Source organism: Triticum urartu, chromosome 2A, assembly GCF_056163025.1.
Source record: "Triticum urartu cultivar PI428250 chromosome 2A, HENAU_Tu73, whole genome shotgun sequence".
Classification (NCBI taxonomy): Eukaryota; Viridiplantae; Streptophyta; class Magnoliopsida; order Poales; family Poaceae; genus Triticum; species Triticum urartu.
The window spans coordinates 536,751,023-536,773,843 of NC_141874.1; the positions used below are offsets into that span (position 1 = coordinate 536,751,023).

At 45.7% G+C, this 22,821-nt stretch overlaps 1 protein-coding gene across 13 annotated transcripts; it reads right to left on the minus strand.

Moving 5' to 3' along the window:
- Positions 1-358: 358 nt before the first annotated feature.
- Positions 359-14,884, minus strand: LOC125538651 (uncharacterized). 13 transcript variants are annotated; one of them, XM_087544291.1, is made up of 13 exons: positions 14,118-14,884; positions 13,889-13,941; positions 13,729-13,818; positions 13,455-13,507; positions 13,158-13,273; positions 12,704-13,062; positions 9,737-11,616; positions 9,463-9,660; positions 9,268-9,377; positions 8,881-9,199; positions 8,684-8,789; positions 8,413-8,610; positions 7,894-8,343 (listed from the first exon to the last, which is right to left on the minus strand). In XM_087544291.1, exons 7-13 carry the CDS (start codon positions 9,902-9,904, stop codon positions 8,183-8,185), a joined length of 1,260 nt encoding a protein of 419 aa, XP_087400417.1. In that variant the 5' UTR covers positions 9,905-11,616; positions 12,704-13,062; positions 13,158-13,273; positions 13,455-13,507; positions 13,729-13,818; positions 13,889-13,941; positions 14,118-14,884; the 3' UTR covers positions 7,894-8,182. The 13 variants fall into 13 exon arrangements, 12 of the variants coding, with proteins under 12 accessions (XP_087400417.1, XP_087400418.1, XP_087400415.1 ...); XM_087544292.1 differs by lacking the exon at positions 13,889-13,941; XM_087544289.1 differs by lacking the exon at positions 13,455-13,507.
- Between the last annotated feature and the right edge of the window lie 7,937 nt (positions 14,885-22,821).

Sequence of the window (22,821 nt, forward strand, 5' to 3'; positions counted from 1 at the left end):
ATGAGTTTTTTTGTGAAGGACCTACAATATATTTGTTGCAAAACTGTACCAAATATATTTTGTAAAATACTAGGAAATATTTAATGCACAATTGACCAAATGGTTGGGTGTCAAAAGCTTTGATCCGCCTCTCATGAAAAAGAAAAATTTCCGCTGATTCACTAGGAAGCAGGTCAAATTTGAACTGTAGTTGCCTCATAGTTTGCTCTTTACTAGTGATTGGGGCGCCACCCGGTGGCGCCTCCTGAGGCGTGACAGTGCGCTGCCTGGTTTGCTGGCGCCCATTCAGCTGGCTTGTTCGCTCCGTTGTGTACATGAGCATTTATACGAGGCAGATGTATATTATACGCTAGGCATGTATTGCAAGAAAAAACTAAACTGATTGTAGTGATAATAAGGATCACCCATTACAGTTGGTCCAAAGGAAGTGTAGCGAGTAAATAGCATAAAACTACTACTTTACAGGCTAGGGTTCCAAAAAACCACCGGTTTTTAATTTTTCGCTGATAACTACCAAGTCAAGGTTGGATGTTCCAAGCGAGGAGGTTGTGGCCTCCTTAGAAGACATGAGGAGATGCAGCCTGATGGAATAGAAAATGCATTACATGTTGCACCTTACAAAAGGAAAAAATCACTTATAATAATACATAAAAGTTAGTAAGCTAGTTAAACAGTAACATGATAGAGTACAGTTTGGGATCATTATATAATTCAATTCATTAATTAGTGTGATTGTTACTGTTAAAATTAAATTGAAAAAATGTCCATTAGCCCGCTAACGCTAAACTACCGGTGCACCACTAGCTTGTGTATTGAGGCGATCAAAGAATAATAAGATGGCATGGACTTAAAACTGATGGAAAACAGACAGTAGAAGAATCTCATGATGACAAATTATTTTACTGTCGGTAATTAAACACTGCTTTAAATTCAGATCTTGACTTCAGATCTTTCAGTAATGAACACTTAGCAAAAAGGCAATGACTTCCTAGAGGAAAAAACACAAATGCGAAGACCAAAAAACTAGTATGACCTGAATACACAAGCTGTTACTAACCAAAGCCTGACAAAAATGTGAGGCGACAATGCACCACCACAATGTAACCAAAGCTTGGATTACAAATGTAGCATACATGTGACAATGCATTACCAATATATTTCTATCTACACTTGAAATGTGTTCATCTGCCAGCTTCTATTTTTTATGCCTGGTACAGAACCTCTGAATCCAAGCGACACCAAATATGTCCATAGCATCAAAACCTAAATTTGAGAAATAGGGTTGGGGGTTGGGTGGAATTATGAGGTGGTCGTTTAGCACAAATTATTAGCAATGCTTTCTCACAAGCCAAAGGCACAAAAAAATCTTGACTTTAATTCTTACAAAAGTTACGAGATAGAAGAGGAAGGACCCGTTGGCCTTCTTTAATAGAAGCAAGAAACTCTGGTATTATTGAATCTAATGCTTACAGGTAGGGTGAGGGACTCCTGGATTAGGGGGTGTCCGGATAGCTGGACTATACCTTCGGCCGGACTCCTGGACTATGAAGATACAAGATTGAAGACTTCGTCCCGTGTCCGGAAGGGACTTTCCTTGGCGTGGAGGGCAAGCTTGGCGATACGGATATGTAGATCTCCTACCATTGTAACCGACTCTGTGTAACCCTAGCCCTCTCCGGTGTCTATATAAACCGGAGGGTTTTAGTCCGTAAAAAACAACAATCATACCATAGGCTAGCTTCTAGGGTTTAGCCTCTCTGATCTCGCGGTAGATCTACTCTTGTACTACCCATATCATCAATATTAATCAAGCAGGACGTAGGGTATTACCTCCATCAAGAGGGCCCGAACCTGGGTAAAACATTGTGTCCGCTACCTCCTGTGACCATCCGCCTAGACGCACAGTTCGGGACCCCCTACCAGAGATCCGCCGGTTTTGACACCGACATTGGTGCTTTCATTGAGAGTTCCTCTGTGCCGTCGCCATCAGGAAGGATGCCTCATCCCTTCTTTAAAGACGGCACCATTGCTAAGGGAGGTTTGGTTGTCGGCCAAATTCTCAGGCTAGGTGGTTTCCTTATGACCGCCCGTTCGGCTGCTGCGCCGACGATGACCTCTCGGGTCATCGAAAGCAATCTTCACGTCAGCTCGGAATTCACCGAGCAGCTAGATCCAATGGATCTCTCTTCCCTAAACGTGCTCTTGGATCGCTTTGCCGCCCTGGGAGTCGCTACGGATTACGACCAGATTGGGCCTAAACCCGATCTGAGAGAGATTAACTCTCCCTAGGTCACCCATCACGTTGCCATGGTAGAGGGACAGTGCGGCAACCCTTCATCTATCTTAAGGACTAGCTATGTCCGGATTCCCGACCCCTCCAAGCCGGATACCTGCGGAGGGGAGGACATCGCTCAAGACCTGAACTTAAAGTCAGGCGACGGGCTAGATTCATTGGACAACATTCAAGAATCCAAACTTCCGAGTTCGGAAACTCCTTGGCCCCTGGGTCTCGGATTGGGTGAGGTTTCGGATTTGATTCCACCCACCCACCCGTACATAAGCGATCTATCCCAAATTAGGAAAGAGCCCGAAGAAACAGTACATCATTACTAGGCCAGATTCCTCCTGGTTATGAACAGGATAAAGGACTGCCGCGAAGAAGACGCAATTTCATTCTTCTGCAATAATTGCACGGACTGGGGAATCCTAAATGCCATAAGTCGCCCTGATATTACACACTTCGCTGACTTGGCGTCCATAGTACAAAAGTACTGTGCGATGGAAAGCGCTTGGAAAACCGAAATAAAATTTTGGGACAATCCGGCCCTGAATACAAACCCAGTCCGAAATAAATGGGTGCATCATTGCCAGACACCCGGGTTCAATACCAAAAGGCAAATGCCCTCTACAGGGCACGAAACCGTACTGGAAGGATGGCTTAATGGACCCTGTAAAATTCACAGTGCAGAGGGCGCCACACCAACTCACAGCCTTAGAGCATGTTGGATCCTCCGGCAGGTGGCAAAAATTGGCGAAGATCTTCTAATTCCAGAAGCCACAGAAAGCCACCCTAGAGACACCAGTATGGTATTAATAGTCTTCGAGACTTTCGCATCAAATAATATGCGAAAAAGAACACTCCGCAGCCTTTCCGAAGTCTACCAAGTAGCAACAATAAACCCATGGAGTGACACGGCTATTACTTTTAACGCCAGTGATGAACCTAAATTTCGAACAGCCCGAGCACCAGCCGCATTGGTCCTCAGTCCAATAGTGGACGACTTTCGTCTTACCAAGGTACTCATGGATGGCGGCATCGGATTGAACCTTATTTATGAGGAAACCCTTCAAAAATGGAAATAGACTGGAACCGCATTGAGCGAAGCAGCACAACCTTTAAAGGAATAATCCCCAGTCGGGAAGCGCGCTGTACAGGAAAAATTACACTAGATGTGGTGTTCGGCATGCCAGATAATTACAGGTCCGAAGAGGTCACGTTCCAAGTGGCGCCGTTCAGTAGCGGATATCACACTCTGCTAGGGCAGGGAGCGTTTACAATCTTCCAAGCAATACCCCATTACGGGTACATGAAGCTCAAGATGCCCGGGCCTAACGGAATCATCACTCTCGCTAGTGATCCGGACATAGCACTCCGCGCCGAAAACAAGACAGCCGCACTGGCCCTCGAGGCGCTATCCAAAGCCCTAGTGGCTGAGGAACTGACTGCACTGCGCTCCATGGTGAATAGGGACAATGTGATACTCGACAAAAGATCCAAGTCCACCTCCTTTAAACCGGCGGACGAAATAGTCAAATTCCAGGTCCATCCAACGGACCCCAATAAAACAGCTTCCATCGGGGCACCGTTAAACCCCGATGTAGACGCCGCACTGCGAGAGTTCCTACGAGAGAACTGGGACATTTTCGCCTGGCACCCTTCAGACATGCCAGGAATCCCACGCAGGCTGGCCGAACACAGCTTAAATATCCTAAAAGGATTCAAGCCAGTCAAACAGGCTCTTCGGCGTTTTTTCGAACCTAAGAGACAGGCCATGGGAGAGGAACTAGCCAAGCTATTGGAGGCCGGATTCATCAAAGATATAAAACACCCGGACTGGCTAGCAAACCTGGTGATGGTACCAAAGAAGGACAAATCCTGGCGCCTGTGCGTTGATTTTAAAGACCTTAACAAGGCTTTCCCAAAGGATCCCTTCCCCCCCCCCCCCCGCATCGATCAAATTATCGACGTTACCGCAGGACACAATTCGTTGTGTTTCCTCAACGCATACTCTGGCTACCATCAAAAAAAGATGGTAGAGTCAGACCAAGCCGCAACGGCATTCATCACACCATACGGCCCATTCTGCTTCAACACAATGCCCTTCGGGGTCAAAAACGCCGGTGCAACATATCAGCGCATGATTCAGACATGTCTGGCAAACCAGATCGGCAAAACAGTGGAGGCATACGTAGATGATGTGGTCGTTAAAACAAGACATGTCGAATCTCTAGTAGACGACTTGAGGCTAACATTCGATAACCTCCGAACATACGACATCAAGATCAACCCAGAAAAATGCGTTTTCGGCGTTCCAGCCGGAAAGCTCTTGGGCTTCATTGTATCCGGTAGAGGAATTGAAGCAAATCCAGCCAAGATCCGAGCTCTGTCACAATTGGATATCCCGAAGGACCTCAAACAAATACAAAAATTAACCGGATGCGTGGCGGCTCTAAGCCGCTTTATCTCCCGCTTGGGAGAAAAGGCCCTACCCCTTTACCGCCTCCTTCGGCGCACCGAACACTTCCAGTGGACGGATGTAGCCACGGCCGGACTCGACGAAATAAAAGCCATCTTGGCAACAAACCCAGTCCTGGCCGCGCCCAACATTGGCGAACCAATGCTATTATACATTGCAGCAACCCATCATGTCGTAAGCGCAGTGCTCGTCGTCGAACGAGAAACGGACGGACACAAATTCCCCCTTCAAAAGCCGGTCTACTATGTTTCCACTGTCCTTACTCCGTGCAAGTCACGGTACCCGCATTATCAAAAGATTGCATATGCGGTATTTATGGCATCCCGGAAGCTGCGACACTACTTTCAAGAGTGTTCAATAACAGTAGCCTCGGAAGTGCCACTTAACGATATTATAAACAACCGCGACGCGACGGGCCGGATTGCAAAATGGGCCATTGAGCTCCTCCCGTTCGACATAACTTACAAGCCACGGTGAGCTATCAAGTCGCAAGTTTGGGCCGACTTCGTCGCAGAATGGACAGAGGCCGAACTCCCTAAAGAGTACGGCACATATTCCAACTGGGTCATGCACTTCGACGGCTCCAAAATGTTGGCCGGTCTCGGGGCTGGCGTTGTTTTGACGTCCACCACAGGAGACACAGTTCAATATGTACTCCAGATAATGTACACAGACTCCAACAATGCAGCCAAATACGAGGCCCTTTTACATGGTCTCCGGATGGTAGTATCCATGGGCATTCAACGCCTAGAGGTGCGCGGGGACTCGAACCTCGCAATATCCCAAATAAGTGGAGACTTTGATGCCAAGGATCCAAAAATGGCAGCTTATTGCAACGCCGTCCTAAAAATGTCAGCTCGGTTCGAAGGGCTCGAATTTCACCATATAGCCTGGGAAAATAATCAGGCGGCAGATGTCCTGGCACGCATCGGCGCAAAACGCGATGTAGTCCCCCCCAACATCTTCTTGGAAAGGCTGTTCAAGCCATCCGTAGTATGGGAAGGGGAACCCAGCAATAATAGCCCGGGCCCAACCGCACTGCCCGACACCGAACACTCTGACATAATTGGAGGCTCTGCCAATAAAATAACACCTTCAGCCCACGTAATAATGGCTGTCATCGCCCCGTGGACAGAACCATTCCTCGCCTACCTTACTAGGCAGGAACTTCCCGAGGACCAAAATGAGGCACGCTGCATAGAGCGGCGATCTAAAGCCTATAAAGTCCATGAGGGAGAGCTTTATAAGAAGAGCACTACCGGAGTCCTTCAAAGGTGCATCTCTGAAGAGGAAGGGCGGAACCACCTGGCTGAAATTCATGCTGGACTCGGCGGTCATCACGCTGCAGCTCGGTCCCTTGTAAGCAAGGCCTTTCGTACAGGCTTTTATTGGCTGACGGCCCGGGCAGACGCCCAGGACTTAGTCCAACGATGCGTCGGTTGCCAGCTCTTTGCAAACCAAGGCCATATGCCACACACTGCCCTCCAAACTATCCCCATCACTTGGCCCTTCGCGGTCTGGGGGCTTGAAATGGTTGGACCCCTTAAAGGCGGAACCCACAAGAAAAAATACTTATTGGTCATGGTGGATAAGTTCACCAAATGGATAGAAGCCAAGCCTGTTAAGACGGCCGAATCCGGACCGGTGATAGACTTTATATCCGGGGTTGTACACCGTTACGGCGTCCCCCACAACATCATCATTGATAACGGCATGAACTTTACGGCCGACGAGGTAAAACTCTGGTGCAAAAACATGGGCATCAAGCTCGATTATGCTTCCGTCTATCACCCACAAACTAACGGCCAGGTCGAACATGCAAATGGTCTTATCATGAGCGGCATCAAACCCAGATTAGTGCGGTCCCTTAAGGAATCTAATACGCACTGGGTAGAGGAGCTCGAATCCATACTCTGGGGGCTGCGGACCACGCCGAATCGCACCACCGGATACACACCATTCTTCATGGTGTATGACGCAGTGGCAGTTTTGCCCCGCGACATAATTCATGACTCACCTCGAGTGCGCATGTAAAGAGAAGTCGAGCTCGATCGGCAGGACAGTTTGGATGCCTTGGAGGAAGAGCGTGACGTGGAAAAAGCCCGTTCCGCATTCTATCAACAGCAGGTTCGAAGATACCAAAGCAGAGAAGTACGGGCCAAAAATTACAACGTTGGCGAATTAGTTCTACGCCTGCCGGACAAGAAAAAGGAAAAACTTAAGCCCAAGTGGGAAGGTAACTTCATAATTGACCAAGTCCTGACTGGTGGAGCGTACCGTCTGCGAGATGCATCGGATAACCGACTCGAGCCGAACCCATGGAACGCAGCCCGTCTCCGAAGATTCTATGCCTAGCACCGGACTCTGTGTTTGTCTCCTTCCTCTGTCCATTTTTTATATACTTTCTGTCTTACATTTCTCTCCTTCTCCCCTCTCTCTCTCTCTTATAGCCTTTAAAGGCTCATAAAGTGACGCGCTATCCGCGCTCATTAAACTTGGGGGCTTCTTTAAACAGAAGCTTATTTATACGGGCTTCATGCCCAACACATGTGTCACACTTCCGCATGTACATTTTATTCACCATTATATGCATCGATATGACTTAAGTTTTGGCCAAGCTGGGTTGCCTGGCTCCTGTGCTTACCCCTACGTTCCCGATTGTTCGGCTAGGTGGTAAAGGGAGCACCTCTGCGATTGTTACTGTCGGGTCAGCCGGATGTGTACCTCAGACTGGGTGAAGCCGAAAGCTAGCATTCTTAAGGGAATATTCGGTCGGTGAACTAAAGATGATCTTTTTTCACTTATTTATCTATACGCCCCAGATGTTTTTCCCGCGTCTCTTTTTGCAGAATGGACATCCACTTTAGGGCATGTCTCCCAGGGAAAGGAACCCCTAAAGGAACTATTCTCCCTGGAAGATGTTTCTTACTAACCATGTAATATAACATAACTAGTTGGGCACTTGTCTGTTCAAGCACTAAGGACCCCTACGCCTGGTCTCCATGCATACCCCGGTTCTTATATAACCGCGAGGGTATTCAGACACACTCCGGACCGTCAGGTCCCGAGGTTGAAGCGAAAAGGTCGGCCATGATAAACGATCTACAATCCGGCTAGAAGGCATTACACATGTCAATTAAAATTACATAGTCAATCTGACTGATTGTATTCCTCTTCAATACCATCTAATAGGTTGTCTAGCTTACAGTCCTATTGGGAATACATTGCGGCCAATTTTACTTGGTCGTATACTAAGCTCACAGGGATCTCCTTCCCATCGGGCCCCACGGGTCTGACCTCGGCCATGCGGTTTGGGTCAGCCTTCGTGTACCGCGTCTTCACCATGGCCCAGGCCTCCCTGGCGCCTTGATGGCAGGCCGACATCTTCCACAATCGGAAGCGCCACCGCGCTCCCTTTAGCTTCTCTACAATTCTCCAAGGCCTTCGGGCATGGAGACGGATGGCCACAAGGCCTGGGCGACACCTTGCATCACCTGCCGAACTCGCTCGTGCAGTTGTGAGAGCTCGGGAAGAAGGTCACCCGTAGAACCGGGCATTTCCTCTGCAGGACGACCTGTTAGCATACCTACAGACATTACTCTGTTAGTCGACTTCCTCTCCGAACTCTTTTTTCAAAGTTCGTTTAAGCACTTACTAAATATGCCGCGTCGAAGCCGCTGATTCTCCTTAACGGAGTCCAACAGCTGGGCACGAACATCCTTCAGTTCAATGCCCAGCTTGGTGTTGGCATCTTGGAGATCGTTCTTCTCCCGCCTCACCTTTGTCAGCACACTCTCACCAGGCTTTAGCTGGCGTAGGTGTTGTTTCTTTTCCGTATTTAATCCGGCGCCATCTGCAATTTCATTTGTCAGATTTGCACCCACGCCGCACTTCGCAAAATACTTATCTTTCAAAGCGAATATTACCAGAGGGGGTCTCCTTGTGCTCCCCTGCCGCGGCTAGTGCGGCCTCAAGTTGGGCTTTGCACTCTTCTAGCTCCTGGGACAGTAGGGTATTCTTTTCTGTAAGAACCTGCATAACAAATGATCCTTAAATCAGTTATTCTTACTGTTTCAAGTCTCGGGGGCTACTGGTATATATATAATTACCAAAATTTTCTTACCCGTATGTCTTTTACATACTGCTCCGTGGCTCTGGCTAGACCATTTTGAGCGGCACGGAGGTACGCATCTCCCAAATTGAAGGCATCTAGTGCCTCCTGGGAGAAACAAGCGTCGCAAAGAACTTTCCGGCGACGCCTGTGGTTCATGGAACTCTCCACCTCGGAATTGGTGGCAGACAGCCTGTCCGCATCCTCTGTCGGAGGAGCGTCCGGTGCGCGCCTTGTGTTCGCCTCCGCTTCCGGACCAGGCTTTGGAGCCTGGCTGGTGGAGGCGCGATTGGCAACCCCTCCGGATATAGTCCGGCGAGGTCTCTTCGTCCTGAAGAGAGCACGAGCATTAATATGCCTTGAAGGAATAGCACCTGGGAATAAGATGGCGCATTATACCTTTGCGCCGGCGTCTCAGTCCGGACCGCACTTCTCTTCAGCCCGCGGGGCCTTGCCGCCCCTCGTTGGCTAGTCGCCGCAGGCTCGGCCTCCCATCTCAAGGACCTCCCCTGCAAAACACGGTTATCATACGGCAATCGAAAACATGCGAGGATAGATCCCTTTTCAAAGTGCTGGGACTTCGGTCTCAGTTACCTGTGAGGCTGGGAGTAGCCCTGGGTAATCGGCCGTAATGGCCACCAAGGCATTGTCCCTGCTCAATTGATTTAACACCCCATCAATCAGCACCACAGATAAGTCCGGATCCTCTTGAGAGGCCGGGTCGAGGGACCATCCCGGATCCTCGGGTTGTGGAGGAGGGCTGTTTATTTCTTTCACAGCCTGGCGCAGTTCCTGCGTTGAAGTCGTTAGACTGAATATTTAACGATGGGAATATAAAACGGATGGGCAAGTAGAAGTGTCCACTTACCCAACTTGGGGGATTGTACATAGAAAATCCACCCTGTGGGTTGACGCGGAGAAATTCCTCCTCTTCTCCCTCATACAAAGCGGACAAGATCTTTATTAGAGCGGCAGCCGAATCCGGCCCCTTACGGCCGTGGCGGGTGGCGTCGTCCTCCCCGTTGAAGTCCCACATGGGGTGGCCTCTATACTGGAGCGGCTACACACCTCGCATGATGCATACGGCCATGACCCCGATCATGGTCAGTCCGGAATGAGCTAACAATCTTATCCGGCCCATCAGGTAAAGAACGTCCTTGTCGCTTTCCCTCTGAGGGCTCTGTGGACGCCAGCTTAGGCGCTTCTTTAGGGGAGCACTGTCAAACTCAGGGAGGCCGATCCGGACAGGATACGGCAGCGGGGCGTCCTCTATATAAAACCATTCCGAAGGCCAGTCCTCGAACGCCTTCTTTGGGGTTCCGGATAGATATCCGGTCCCGGCGATGCGCCACACTTCGGCTCCGCCCACTTGATATATTGACACCTTCTGAGAATGGGGCACAAGGCAGAATAGCCTTTTCCACAGCGTGAAATGAGCCTCGCATCCCAAAAACAGCTCGCAAAGGGCTACGAAGCCCGCGATATGCAATATGGAGGCAGGCGTGAGGTTGTGCAGCTGGAGGCCATAGAACTCCAGGAGCCCTCGGAGAAACGGATGAATTGGAAATCTGAGCCCTCTTACTAAGTAAGGGACAAGGCATACCCGCTCTCCTTTGGAGGGATTCTGGGCGCTCTCCGCTTGCTCTCCGCCATTATAGGTGGCAAGTCCGGCTCGAACCGGGACCATATAGGCCGGGGGGAGAAATCCCTTGGTCTGGAGCGTCACTAGCTCGCTGTGCGGGATGGAGCTTCTCTCCCAATCTCCAGGCTGAGGGCTAGAAGGGTGAGAGGAGGAGCTACGGCAGCCGGCCATGATAGAATGGATCTCTGTCGGATACGCTCTGATGAATACTCGCGGAGGGGAGAAGGTGTGGTTTGGATCTAAATCCTCGTCCCCTTAAATAGGCAGCTCATTCATGTGGTTAGGGGTGTAAATATAAAAACACCCTAACTTTTTGTATTCGTTTGACACGTGGAAGACGGCCATTATTGGGCGTAGAAGCCAAGGAGCGCTACATTTACAAGAAACCGGACATTATTCGACAGGTACACGGAAATTGGAGGAGAACCTGCCTTGCAATGCCGAAGACAATCTGCGCGCCGGACTCGTCGTCATTGAAGCCTGGTTCGGGGGTTACTGAGGGAGTCCTGGATTAGGGGGTGTCCGGATAGCCGGACTATACCTTCGGCCGGACTCCTGGACTATGAAGATACAAGATTGAAGACTTCGTCCCGTGTCCAGAAGGGACTTTCCTTGGCGTGGAGGGCAAGCTTGGCGATACGGATATGTAGATCTCCTACCATTGTAACCAAATCTATGTAACCCTAGCCCTCTCCGGTGTCTATATAAACCGGAGGGTTTTAGTCCGTAAAAAACAACAATCATACCATAGGCTAGCTTCTAGGGTTTAGCCTATCTGATCTCGCAGTAGATCTACTCTTGTACTACCCATATCATCAATATTAATCAAGCAGGACATAGGGTTTTACCTCCATCAAGAGGGCCCGAACCTGGGTAAAACATTGTGTCCCCTGCCTCCTGTTACCATCCGCCTAGACGCACAGTTCAGGACCCCCTACCCGAGATCCACCGGTTTTGACACCGACATAGGGTCAATTAAGAAAACAAGTAAAAAAATGTTGGCATACTCAGGTATAACCCACAAACCGGTTCCTCTCGATGCTTATTGTTCTCTTGAACACAACATTCTTCTCCTCCTTCATCAACTTCGCAATTAAAGCCTAGGGCTGCACAGATATAAATAAACGAGATTGATGTGTTATCCTTTGGCATCACCGGACAACATAAGGGGGGCTAATATCCTACATAAGGTCCAGATTGCTTTTTTAATGACACTTGCAGAAATGCTAAAGAGAACTTGGTACACAGTGCGTACAGAACAATAACACATTGAAGTTAAAACATAATGGATACCACCTCCCAAATTCAAGAAATTACACAGTGCATAGGAAATTGTATTCCAATTAATAAGGAAAAAATATGACCATCTAAATAGGAAAGAAAGACCACAGTAAATAGAAAGGTCATAGATGTCGACAGACAAAACATGATCAAATAGCAACATTTTTTTGTGAAATAGCAACAATAAATTTAATATATCAAGTGGGATTACAACTTGAAAGGAGTGAGAAGAACATGGTTGAATTTAGAAATGAAAAGTTTTTAACACATATTGAGTGATAATAGAAGATGGACAACACATGCATGATACTGCAAAATGATGACATAAGACATAATAAATAGGCCAAGACAAAATGTAGTTGAAGAATAAAACTGCATCACAAATTTCATCAAGAATGCTAAGATATATTGGAGGACCAAAGATGTATACACCCATAGTTAAAAAAGGCGCGGCTAAGCAAGCGCTTAAGTGCGCCTAGGCTCCAAGCATTGGCAAAACGCATTGCGCATGACTGTGCTTAATCTACGCATAAGCATGCACTTTGGTCAGTAAAGCGCAAAGGCGGTGGCAAAACACACAATTAACGCCTAGCGCTTTTTTGAACTATGTATACACCATGGTGAACTATTAAAAATAACAATCTCGGTGTTCTTAAAAACACCAAAGTTTATTAGACGAGTCCTCTCTAGAAGTTGTCACTCAAGTAGCCAATATGAATTACTTCGGTCTTTTGGATCATTCATGTTGGATGATGCGGGATTCACGTGCATGATACTATAATGATTTAAGATCAATAGCATACAAGATTAACATGAAAGATTCAAAAGACTGGTCTTTTTCTTAATAGTTTATACGACTTTAGAGTAAGAGTTAGGCATAGCTTGTTGATTTTTTGTTGGAAGGGAGTTCACCTCAGAAGGTATTGTTTCTGGTTCTGCAAGTTCTCTTGTTGTCTTCGAAGAAAGAACAACTCTCAACCATAGGATGATGGATCAGTGACAAGGTCACAACTTAGTCAGTACAGGGCTAACAAAGGATGACCGTGGGTTATTATCTGAATACAGTTACAGTTTGACAGCAATAAGAAAACTTGGTTGATGTTGTTACAACCATAGCAGACACTTAAGATCAAGATTTTACCTCTTGATAACTTCTGACTGCCCAGACTTCCCTAATCAGAGCCCTCATTTATGGATGCCGGTTGCAAAAGTGGAGCGTAAACAACCTTCAGCTTCACCTCATTCACCACGTTGCCTGATTCTTTGGTGAACTACAAAAGTACCTCACTAGGGTTACTCAAGGAAAACTGACATCCTTCAGTGCGATTACAAAACACAGAAGTCAGCCCTATATAACATGGAGTACCAGGTCTCCGCTGATATCCTTCAGTGCGATGCCCCGGCTCACCACGGTGCTCTACACAAGGAACGCGCACCTGCATTGCATATCCAGTGGCGCCTACCACTGTACTTGCATTGTTACTGAAAACAACAATTCATAGAGTCGAAGCTTCAGTTTCAGAATTTGGAAGGATCAGCGGTAACAAATATTGACACTCATGCAGCTCTAAGGCAAATATTGTAGCTCTCATTCGAAGGCAAGACACTGTAACTGAGTCTGGCTGCATATTTCAAAAATAGTTTAGTGAATTGCAACTCTTACATTGGCATGGACTCTCTCAAGTTGCGCAGTCAGAACAATTTGCTCAAAACTATCTGCTAAAAATGAAAATGAGTAAAACTTGCTTGCTTAAATGTTGGTACACCAATGGTTCATTGACCTGCTCCCATTGGGATTTAAATAAAATGCTAGTATATCATGGTCTCATACCTCATCATCATGAAGTACTTGAATAATCACAATATGACTAGGACGAACTGAAAGTAATTCTAGGAAAACACACATAGTGATTGGCTAATGCAGTCCATCAACTTACCGAGAACAACAAATGTGGATCGCGGTGCCACAATGTCGTTGTTTGGCTGGACGCATTACTTCTTTGGGCTCGTTTTCTTAACCTACAGACCTAACGTTGCACTAATTCAGTAACAACTAGTACAAGTCTACAATACAATTATTTTGATAGAATCTCTTACAAACCAAAGCGATGACAGGAATGTGAGCGACAATCAACACCAAAGATAGGTACCTGCAAAAGAAATTAAGCAGTAGAAAAAGGACAGTTAATCAAGTGAAGACGAAGTAAAGAAAAAATGAAGCTAAAATCCAAGAAACAAATACCCAGCAAAGGGCCAAATAGAGGGAGGAAACAAAATCTGAAGATGTAGTAGAGGTAAGAAGAAGAAACTAAAATAGGAATAGGACCTGAGAACGGAGTCGAGCTGCGAGAAATCCATCGACGGGGACTCAGATCGCGTGCCAGATCGAGCAAGCCCTCTACCGGAACGCACCACGGGCCCCGTCGCTCGGTCCCCAACCTGCACGGCCGTGGACGCCTGCCGCACCGGCGGCAGCCCGGAGGGGCCTCCAAGCCGATGCCCGATCCGGCACGGGCCAGGGGGTGGCCCCGAGGAACGGCGACCCGGCGAGCCCGTCGGCCGGTAGCTGGCCGGCGCTGGCGGCTCCCTCCATCATCGCTGCAGTTTGGGGAGGGAGGCGGTCGGCGGGATTCCCGTCCACCACCAGCTGCCGCAGCTCCGCGCGCCCGCGTCCGAGCTGCATCCGCAGCCACCCTTTGCTGCGTGCGCCGGATTGGCCCACCTCGTCGAGGCACAGGGGAATAAGAGAGGGGAGTAGGAGATGACGATTGGGTTGGATCCCGCCGGAGGAAGAGGCGGAGCCGCGGAGGAGAGGAGAGGTTGCGTGCTGAGGGGCGGCGACGGCGCTAAATCGGTCGAGGATGGTGAGGGGCTGGAGCGGCGGCGTTAGGTGAGGAGGAGGCCACCGGTGGTGGGATTGGGGCGGCGGCGGGGTTGGGGCACCGCTGCATGCTGCGGCTGCTGCTCCCCTCTGCCCATTGACGATGACGAGAAGTTGTTCTATACACGCTAACCCGTTAAGGATTATCATCTACTAAGAAGACTATCTTCACAAATTTTCAGCACAAATGGAGGGGCCTAGGTGGCACTTTCTTTGCAAAGTACCACACTGGATAGAAATATGAATGTTGAAGCCGGGCTCAAAATAATGAATGGATTGAGCTGAAATTTGCTGGAGGATGGTTATTTGCGCATAGGAAATCAATTTAGAAAATTGATACCATTTGGACATTCCAAAGTGCTACTTCCTTCACAATGCTCTTCTTTGGACAGAAACTTGAGAAAATTAGTGAGAGAAATTGGATACATGAAATGAGTTAAAATTTGATGTAGGTAAGTTACATAGGTATGGTAATGCCCTGGTAAATTTTCAGAAGTAATGAAGCAATATATAATATAGTTGCTTCACAAACTGAAAATATGACAAGAATAAAAGATTGGATGATGAGCTCACATAGTTTGTTTAATAGAGCTCCAATTTTGTGGAGAGTGATTATTTGAGAATATGGAAGATTTGGAAAAATATAAGATCATTTGGATAAGCATAGCTATTTCATACTTCACAAAGCTTCTCTCTGTATATAAACTTTAGAAAATTTCCAAGGAATATTTATTAGGCAAATGGAGCTGAATATTATCATGTGGCAATGATTTGGGTATGTAAGAGTGCCCAAAAAGTTTGAGGGTAATAGGAAGGGTCTAGATAACACTTGATTTGCAATGTGCCAATCTGGCCATAAAATAGAAATTGAACCTGGGATCACATGGACAATTTGATTGAGCTACAATTTGGATGAGGGTGATAATTTGTGCATATGAAGGAACTGTATAAATTTCATGTCATTTGGATATATAAAAATGGTACTTCCTTCACAATTCTCAACACTGAACAGAAAATTGGGAAAAATATTGAATGAGCTAAAATTTGGTGGAGGGAGATTCCATGGGCAGGTTCATGTCCTGGTAAATTTTTAGCAATTATAAAGCAATATAAAATATAGTTGCTTCACAAACTAAAAATATTACCAGAAACAAAGATTGGATGGTGATCTCTCGTGGATTGTTAGATGGGGCTACAATTTTGGGGAGAGCTATTATATGGGCATATATAAGATGTGGCAAAAATTCAACTCATTATTATATGCATAGCTAGTACTTACTTCACAAAGCTTCTAGGTGCTCTCGAAATTTGTCGAGGAAGATTTACTAGGAAAATGGAGATGAATTTTGTCATGAGAAAATGAATTGGATAGGAAAGAGGGCCCAAAAATTTTGAGGGCAATCAAGAATATATAAATAGCACTTCCTTCACAAAGTGTTGCTATGAACAAAATAGGAAAATGAGTATTTTTGAATTATTTTTGAACTAGGCAAGGAAGGTTTTTGACATATTTGACAAAGATTTGACCCGAAGAATTTATGAGAATTTTTTGGGAATTTTGGGAATAACAGAAATATAGGTTGCTTCACAACCTAGGGCAAAAATTGACACATGGACATGACACATAGGAAAAACTAATGAGGTGGCTCCTAGTCATAGCAATCTACCACAATTTACAAGGTTATGACCATCTATATTGGTCGTGATCAGCTAGAAATAAGGCAACGGGCCAGTGTTGTCTACTTTACGACCATTTCGTGTAAGGAAATTACGACCTTTCTAACTAAAATGGTCGTTATGGTTTAGGGTTTGGAGCCCTCCGGACAGCTTACGACCAATTTGGTCTCAAATGGTCGTAGATTTACGACCATTTTCTTCCAAGGTCACCGATAGAAGGTCACAAGTTCACATATTTCTTGTAGTGACACTTCTCTTCATGAGGAGGAAAACAAAGCCATCGTTATCATCAACAACCCTCTCATGATGGGAGGATCAATCTTCATCAACATCTTCACCAGCACCATCTCATCTCAAGCCCCTAGTTCATCTCTTGTATTCAATCTTTGTATCAAAACCTCAGACTGGTACCTGTAGGTTTCTAGTAGTGTTGATTACATCTTGTAGTTGATGCTAATGCTAGTTGGTTTACTTGGTGGAAGATCATATGTTCAGATCTATTATACTATTCAATACCCCTGTGATCTTGGACATGAACATGATGTGAGTAGTTACTTTTGTTCTTGAGGACATGGGAGAAGACTTGTCATAAGTAATCATGTGAATTTAGTGTGCGTTCGATATTTTGATGATATGTATGTTGTTGATTCCCTTAGTAGTGTTATATGAACATCGACTACATGACACTCCACCATCTTTAGGCCTAAGGGAATGCATTATGGAGTAGTAATTAGATGATAGGTTGCTAGAGTGATAGAAGCTTCAACCCTAGTTTATGCGCTATTCCGTAAGGGGCTGATTTGGATTCATATGTTTAATTATATGGTTAGATTTATCATAATTCTTCTTTCGTAGTTGCAGATGCTTGCAAGAGGGGTTAATCATAAGTGGGCGGCTTGTTCATGTAAGAACAACACCCAAGCACTAGTCCACCCACATATCAAATTATCAAAGTAGCAAACGTGAATCAAACAAACATGATGAAAGTGACTAGATGAAATTCCCGTGTGTCCTCGAGAACGCTTAGCTTATTATAAGAGACCTTTCTGGCCTGTCCTTTGCCAGAAAAAGGATTGGGCAAACTTGTTTCACCTTAGTTACTATTGGTACTTGTTACAAATTATCATACTATGAAACAACTCGTTACCGATAATTTCAGTGCTTGCAGAAAATACCTTGCTGAAAACCACTTGTCATTTGCTTCTGCTCCTCGTTGGGTTTGAAACTCTTACTTATCGAAAGGACTATGATAGATCCCCTATCCTTGTGCGTCATCAATAGACAAGTTTAGACAACATTTGGAAACAAAAGCAATGATTTCCATGTGCAAATCCATAGGTAATATTAAGTGAAAAGTGATTCTGGATAGAACAATATGTTCTAGTAGTTTATCATGCATGAACATGGCATAATCAGATTCCTTACATTTTTATAATAGAAATGCATATAAAATTTATTAGAAATAGACTTGTCAATCTCAAGTTATGATTGAAATCAGTTTTGAAATGCTTTTGAATAAAATAGAATGGAAAACGTAGAGCATTTATTGAATCCTTGTGCCTAGGTGATAAAAATGGACCTAAGGTTGGAATGATTGGACAAAGGATGTTCAAGATATGAATAGAAACATTTAGTGGGTCATTTTTGCAAAAATAGAACAGAACAATATTTTGGATTGCCCAAACCTGAAATCCAAGTCCTGGAATGGATTTCTCATATATTTCTGATTGAAAACATATGAAACTTGTTCGAATTAGAGTTACAGAACTCAAGTTATGATTTACCAAAGTTTGAAAGGATAGAGCAAGTTCAAATTTCAATTTAAAATCTATAATTTAATTTTGAAAACTAGGAACGGATTTGGAATCCTCACATTTTTAGATCAAAATATACCTCAAGTTTGTCTAATTTGATAAAAGAAATTTAAAGATGCAAGCATTTGAAGTTTGCAAGAATTTGAAATAATATGGAATTTGAATCAATTCGAAAAAGAATTAAACATGAAGTTTCATAACTCAGCCTAGCTAGCCATCGATGTTGACTAGTGGGCCGGAGGTTCTAACGTAATGGCACTGCACAACATGTTTCTCACCGAAGAGAGCCTTGCCAAAGTCTTTGACATATAGGACCAGACATCCACGTGTGCACTATTAGCGTTGGGCCCTAGACCCACCTATTGATGTCTCGTAGAAACGGAAAAAGGGCTCTTATTTTCTATTGTGTCGGCTTGAGCTCGAACTAGATGAGATAGGAACAAGAGGCTCGAGCCATTAGGTTGTGTGCATGTGATCGATGAGAAGAGGGGATCAACCCTCATTGAAGTAACTCGCAAAGCCGAGAGGGGATTTGGGTCACAGATCTGGCAATCTGATACGTCCACTTCGCATCATGTTTTCCTACTACTATTATTATTATTTTTTAATCATTATAACACTTTGTGATGCAATTCTAATGCCTTGTCTCTCTTAATTTGCAAAATTGCAAGATTCACATGAATAGGAAGATTACCAGAAGCTGGAATTCTGGACGTGGAAAAGCTATATCAGAGATACCTATTCTTCACAACTCCAAATGACCTGAAATTTCATGGAGAATTTTTATGGAATATATAAAAAATATTGGAGCAGAGAAGTACCAGAGGGGGCCCACCAATTGCCCACAAAACAATAGGGCGCGACCACCCCCCTGGGCGTGCCGTGATGCCTTGTGGGGCCCCTGGCAGGCCTCCATCCCCCATCTTCTTATATATGAAGGGTTTTGACCTAGAAAATAAAGATGAGACTTTTGGGATGAAGCGCCGCCGTCTCAAGGATGAGCCTGGGCAGTAGCACTTTAGCTCTCCGAGGGAGCAATTCTACCGAGGACACTTCCCTCCGGGAGTGGGAAATCAAAGTCATCGACATCACCAACAACCCTCTCATTGTGGGAGGATCAATCTTCATCGACATCTTCACCAGCACTATCTCATCTCAAACCCTAATTCATCTCTTGTATTCTATCTTTGTCCCAAAACCAAATATTTGTACCTGTGCGTTGATAGTAGTGTTAATTACATCTTGTAGTTGATGCTAGTTGGTTTATTTGGTAGAAGATTATATGTTTAGATCCTTGATGATATTCAATACCCCTTTGATCTTGAGCATGAATATGATTTCTGAGTAGTTACTGTTATTCTAGAGGACATGGGAGAAGTCTTGGTATAAGTAATCATGTGAATTTGTTATTCGTTCAATATTTTGATGATATGTATGTTGTTGCTTCCTTTAGTGGTGTCATGTGAACGTCGACTACATGACACTTCACCATACTTGGGCCTAAGGGAAGGCATTGTGGACTAATAAGTAGATGATGGGTTGCTAGAGTGACAAAAGCTTAAACCCCAGTTTATGGGTTATTTCATAAGGGGCTAATTTGGATCCATAAGTTTCATGCTATGGTTAGATTTATCTTAATTCTTCTTTTGTAGTTGCAGATGCTTGTGAGAGGGGGTAATCATAAGTGGGAGGCTTGTTCAAGTAAGAACAGCACGCAAGCACGAGTCCACCCACATATCAAATTATCAATGTAGCGAACGTGATCAAACAAACATGGTGAAAGTAACTTGATGATAATTCCCATGTGTCCTAGAGAAATCTTTGCTGGTTATAAGAGAACATTCCGGCTGGTCCTTTGCTATAAAAAGGATTGGGCTACCTTGTTGCACCTTTGTTACCATTGTCACTTGTTGCTCATTACAAATTTCCTTGTTATCAAACAACCTGTTACCTATAATTTCAGTGTTTGCAGAGATTACCTTGCTGAAAACCGCTTGTCATATTCTTCTGCTCTTCGTTGGGTTAGACACTCTTACTTATTTAAAGGACTGCGATTGAACCCCTATCCTTGTAGTGAGGGATTTGTGCCTTCTGCGCTACTACTAGTAACTCATCATCATCATAATAACAACTCATCATCATTATAGTCACATAAGAACTCATCATCATAATAACAACTCCTCATCATCATCATTTATGAGTCATGCATATAACAACTCATCATTCTAACACATTGTATCGCATAACTCATCATCATAATAAAAACTGCTCATCATCATCATAGTCATAACCAACACTAGCTAATTGTTCTTAGCACATGATGAGTACTATCATGGACCTACTCCTCTCTCTTAGGTAAAATAGCATAAAACGGGTAAACCGGTGCATCTTCAAAATGGAAAATGGAGATCCACCTATCTGCAACTTGTGGCTTTTGCACATTCATGTTGTCTCCAATTGGTTGTGTGCGTGCATTCATTACTTTGCTCCATTCTTTGATATTGGGCCTTTCATCATTTACAGAAATAGAGTACGCACTGTTCTAAGCCATCATCGGTGTTGGTCGTAAGCTAATCACATGCATACGACCTTTGGTAAATGATGACCCACTAGTATAGGGGGTCAACTCTAGTCCTTTCAATAAGTAAGAGTGCCGAATCCAACGAGGAGCAGAAGGAAATGACAAGCTATTTTCAGCACGGTATTGTCTGTAAGCACTGAAATTATCGGTAACAGATAGTTTGATAACAAGATAATTTGTAGCGAGCAATAAGTACTAATGGTAACTATGGTGCAGCAATGTATCCCAATCCTTTTTGCAGCAAACGACAGGCCGGAATGGTCTCTTATAGTAAGTAAAGCATTCTTGAGGACACACGGGAATTTCATCTAGTCACTTTCATCATGTTTGTTTGATTCGTGTTCATTACTTTGATTATTTGATATGTGGGTGAACCGGTGCTTGGGTGTTGTTTTTTACTTGAACAAGCCTCCCACTTATGATTACCCGCTCTAGCAAGCATTGGCAACTACGAAAGAAGAATTAAGATAAATCTAACCATAGCATGAAACATATGGATCCAAATCAGCCCCTTACGGAATAGCGCATAAACTCACTACAAAAAAAGACACATCCGTGACATTTTGGGCCGAATGAATTTTTTTTCTGTCATACTTATGACACTTCTATGAGGATAATTGTGACAAAACCCGGTATCATCATAGATGTGGTGGGCTCCTACTTCTATGACAAAAAATCATGACAGAAAATGGGCTTTTCGTCCTGGGCGGGCCGGAGACACAGCTGCATGACAATCTTTGGGCCGTCCATGACCGAAAAAACCATGGTAGAAGCAAGCGCGAGGAAAATATCGGGGTGTTCCCGGTTAAGGTGGGTGGTCGGGGCCGAGCGATGCACAGAGGTTTGCAAGTTTCTCTCATACACGCACGCGCGTGGGTGCGAGGCATTGGGCTCTAACTGAAACCGAGCGAGGCGTTCGCCTACTGAACCTGAGCGACTGCACTGCAGGCTACGCGTTACTGAACCCGAGCTATCGATCGATGGCTGTTAACTGAACCCGATCGAGTGATTCCTTCGCTACTGCTGCTAACTGAAGCCGATCGATGCTGCCTCTTGATGAGCAATGAGTGTTGCTGGGGTTTTTTGGATGAACAGGACCCCGTGGTGTTGCCTCTGGATGAACATGACCCCGATCGATGGAGCCGGTTGGGCTGGATGAACAAGACCCCATGGAGGGCTAGATGAACAGTAGATGGTGGAGGGCTAGATGAATAGTAGCCCGTGGAGGGGTGGTTGAACAGGAGCCCACGGAGAGGACGGGTTGAACAGTAGCCGATGGAGTAGTGCGCGATGGAGGCTGGATGAACAGGAGCCCGTGGATGAACAGTCGCATGTGGAGGCTGGAGGAGGTCGACGGTGCATGAACAGTAGCCCGTGGAGGCTGGAGGGGGTCGACGGTGGAGATGAACAGTATCCCGTGGAGTCCCGTTTTGCGGTACGCCACACCCCTCCCGATGAACAGGACCCCTGTTTCGACCGTAGCGCTCCAACACAAGTCAGTTTCCTTTGTTTTGCGGTACGCCACACCCCTCCCGATGAACAGGACCCCCGCTTCGACTGTAGGAGGTCTGTTTCCTCCGTTTTGCGGTACTCCAGACCCCTCTCGATGAACAGGATCCCGTTTCGACCGTGGCCAGTCGAACACAAGGCCGTTTCCTCCGTTCTGCGGTACGCCAGGCCTCGTTTCCATCAGCTGTTCCGTCCAAGCCCTCCCGATGAACACAACGACGCATTCCGTTCCGACCTAGCCGGTTGGCTCCCCATGAACATGACGACGACGCAGTTTCTCCGTTCCCACCCAGCCATGTACACGAGCCCTGGCCATACGTATGCACGAGTAGGCGTTCGAGACCCCGCACGTATGTACGTACGTGGCCGTATTTTCTTTCTTGCACACTGTCCGCTGTACGTATGTGTACATGCTACGTGCGCGCCTCTACTACGACACGTGCGCGCCTCTACATCAAGCAGTATGTACATACACGTTCACGACCAGAATGACAATGCTACGTACACTTCGACCACGTGGGTCCCGATTGTCAGGCACTTCCTTGCGTGCGAAGATGTAGCTGATGGG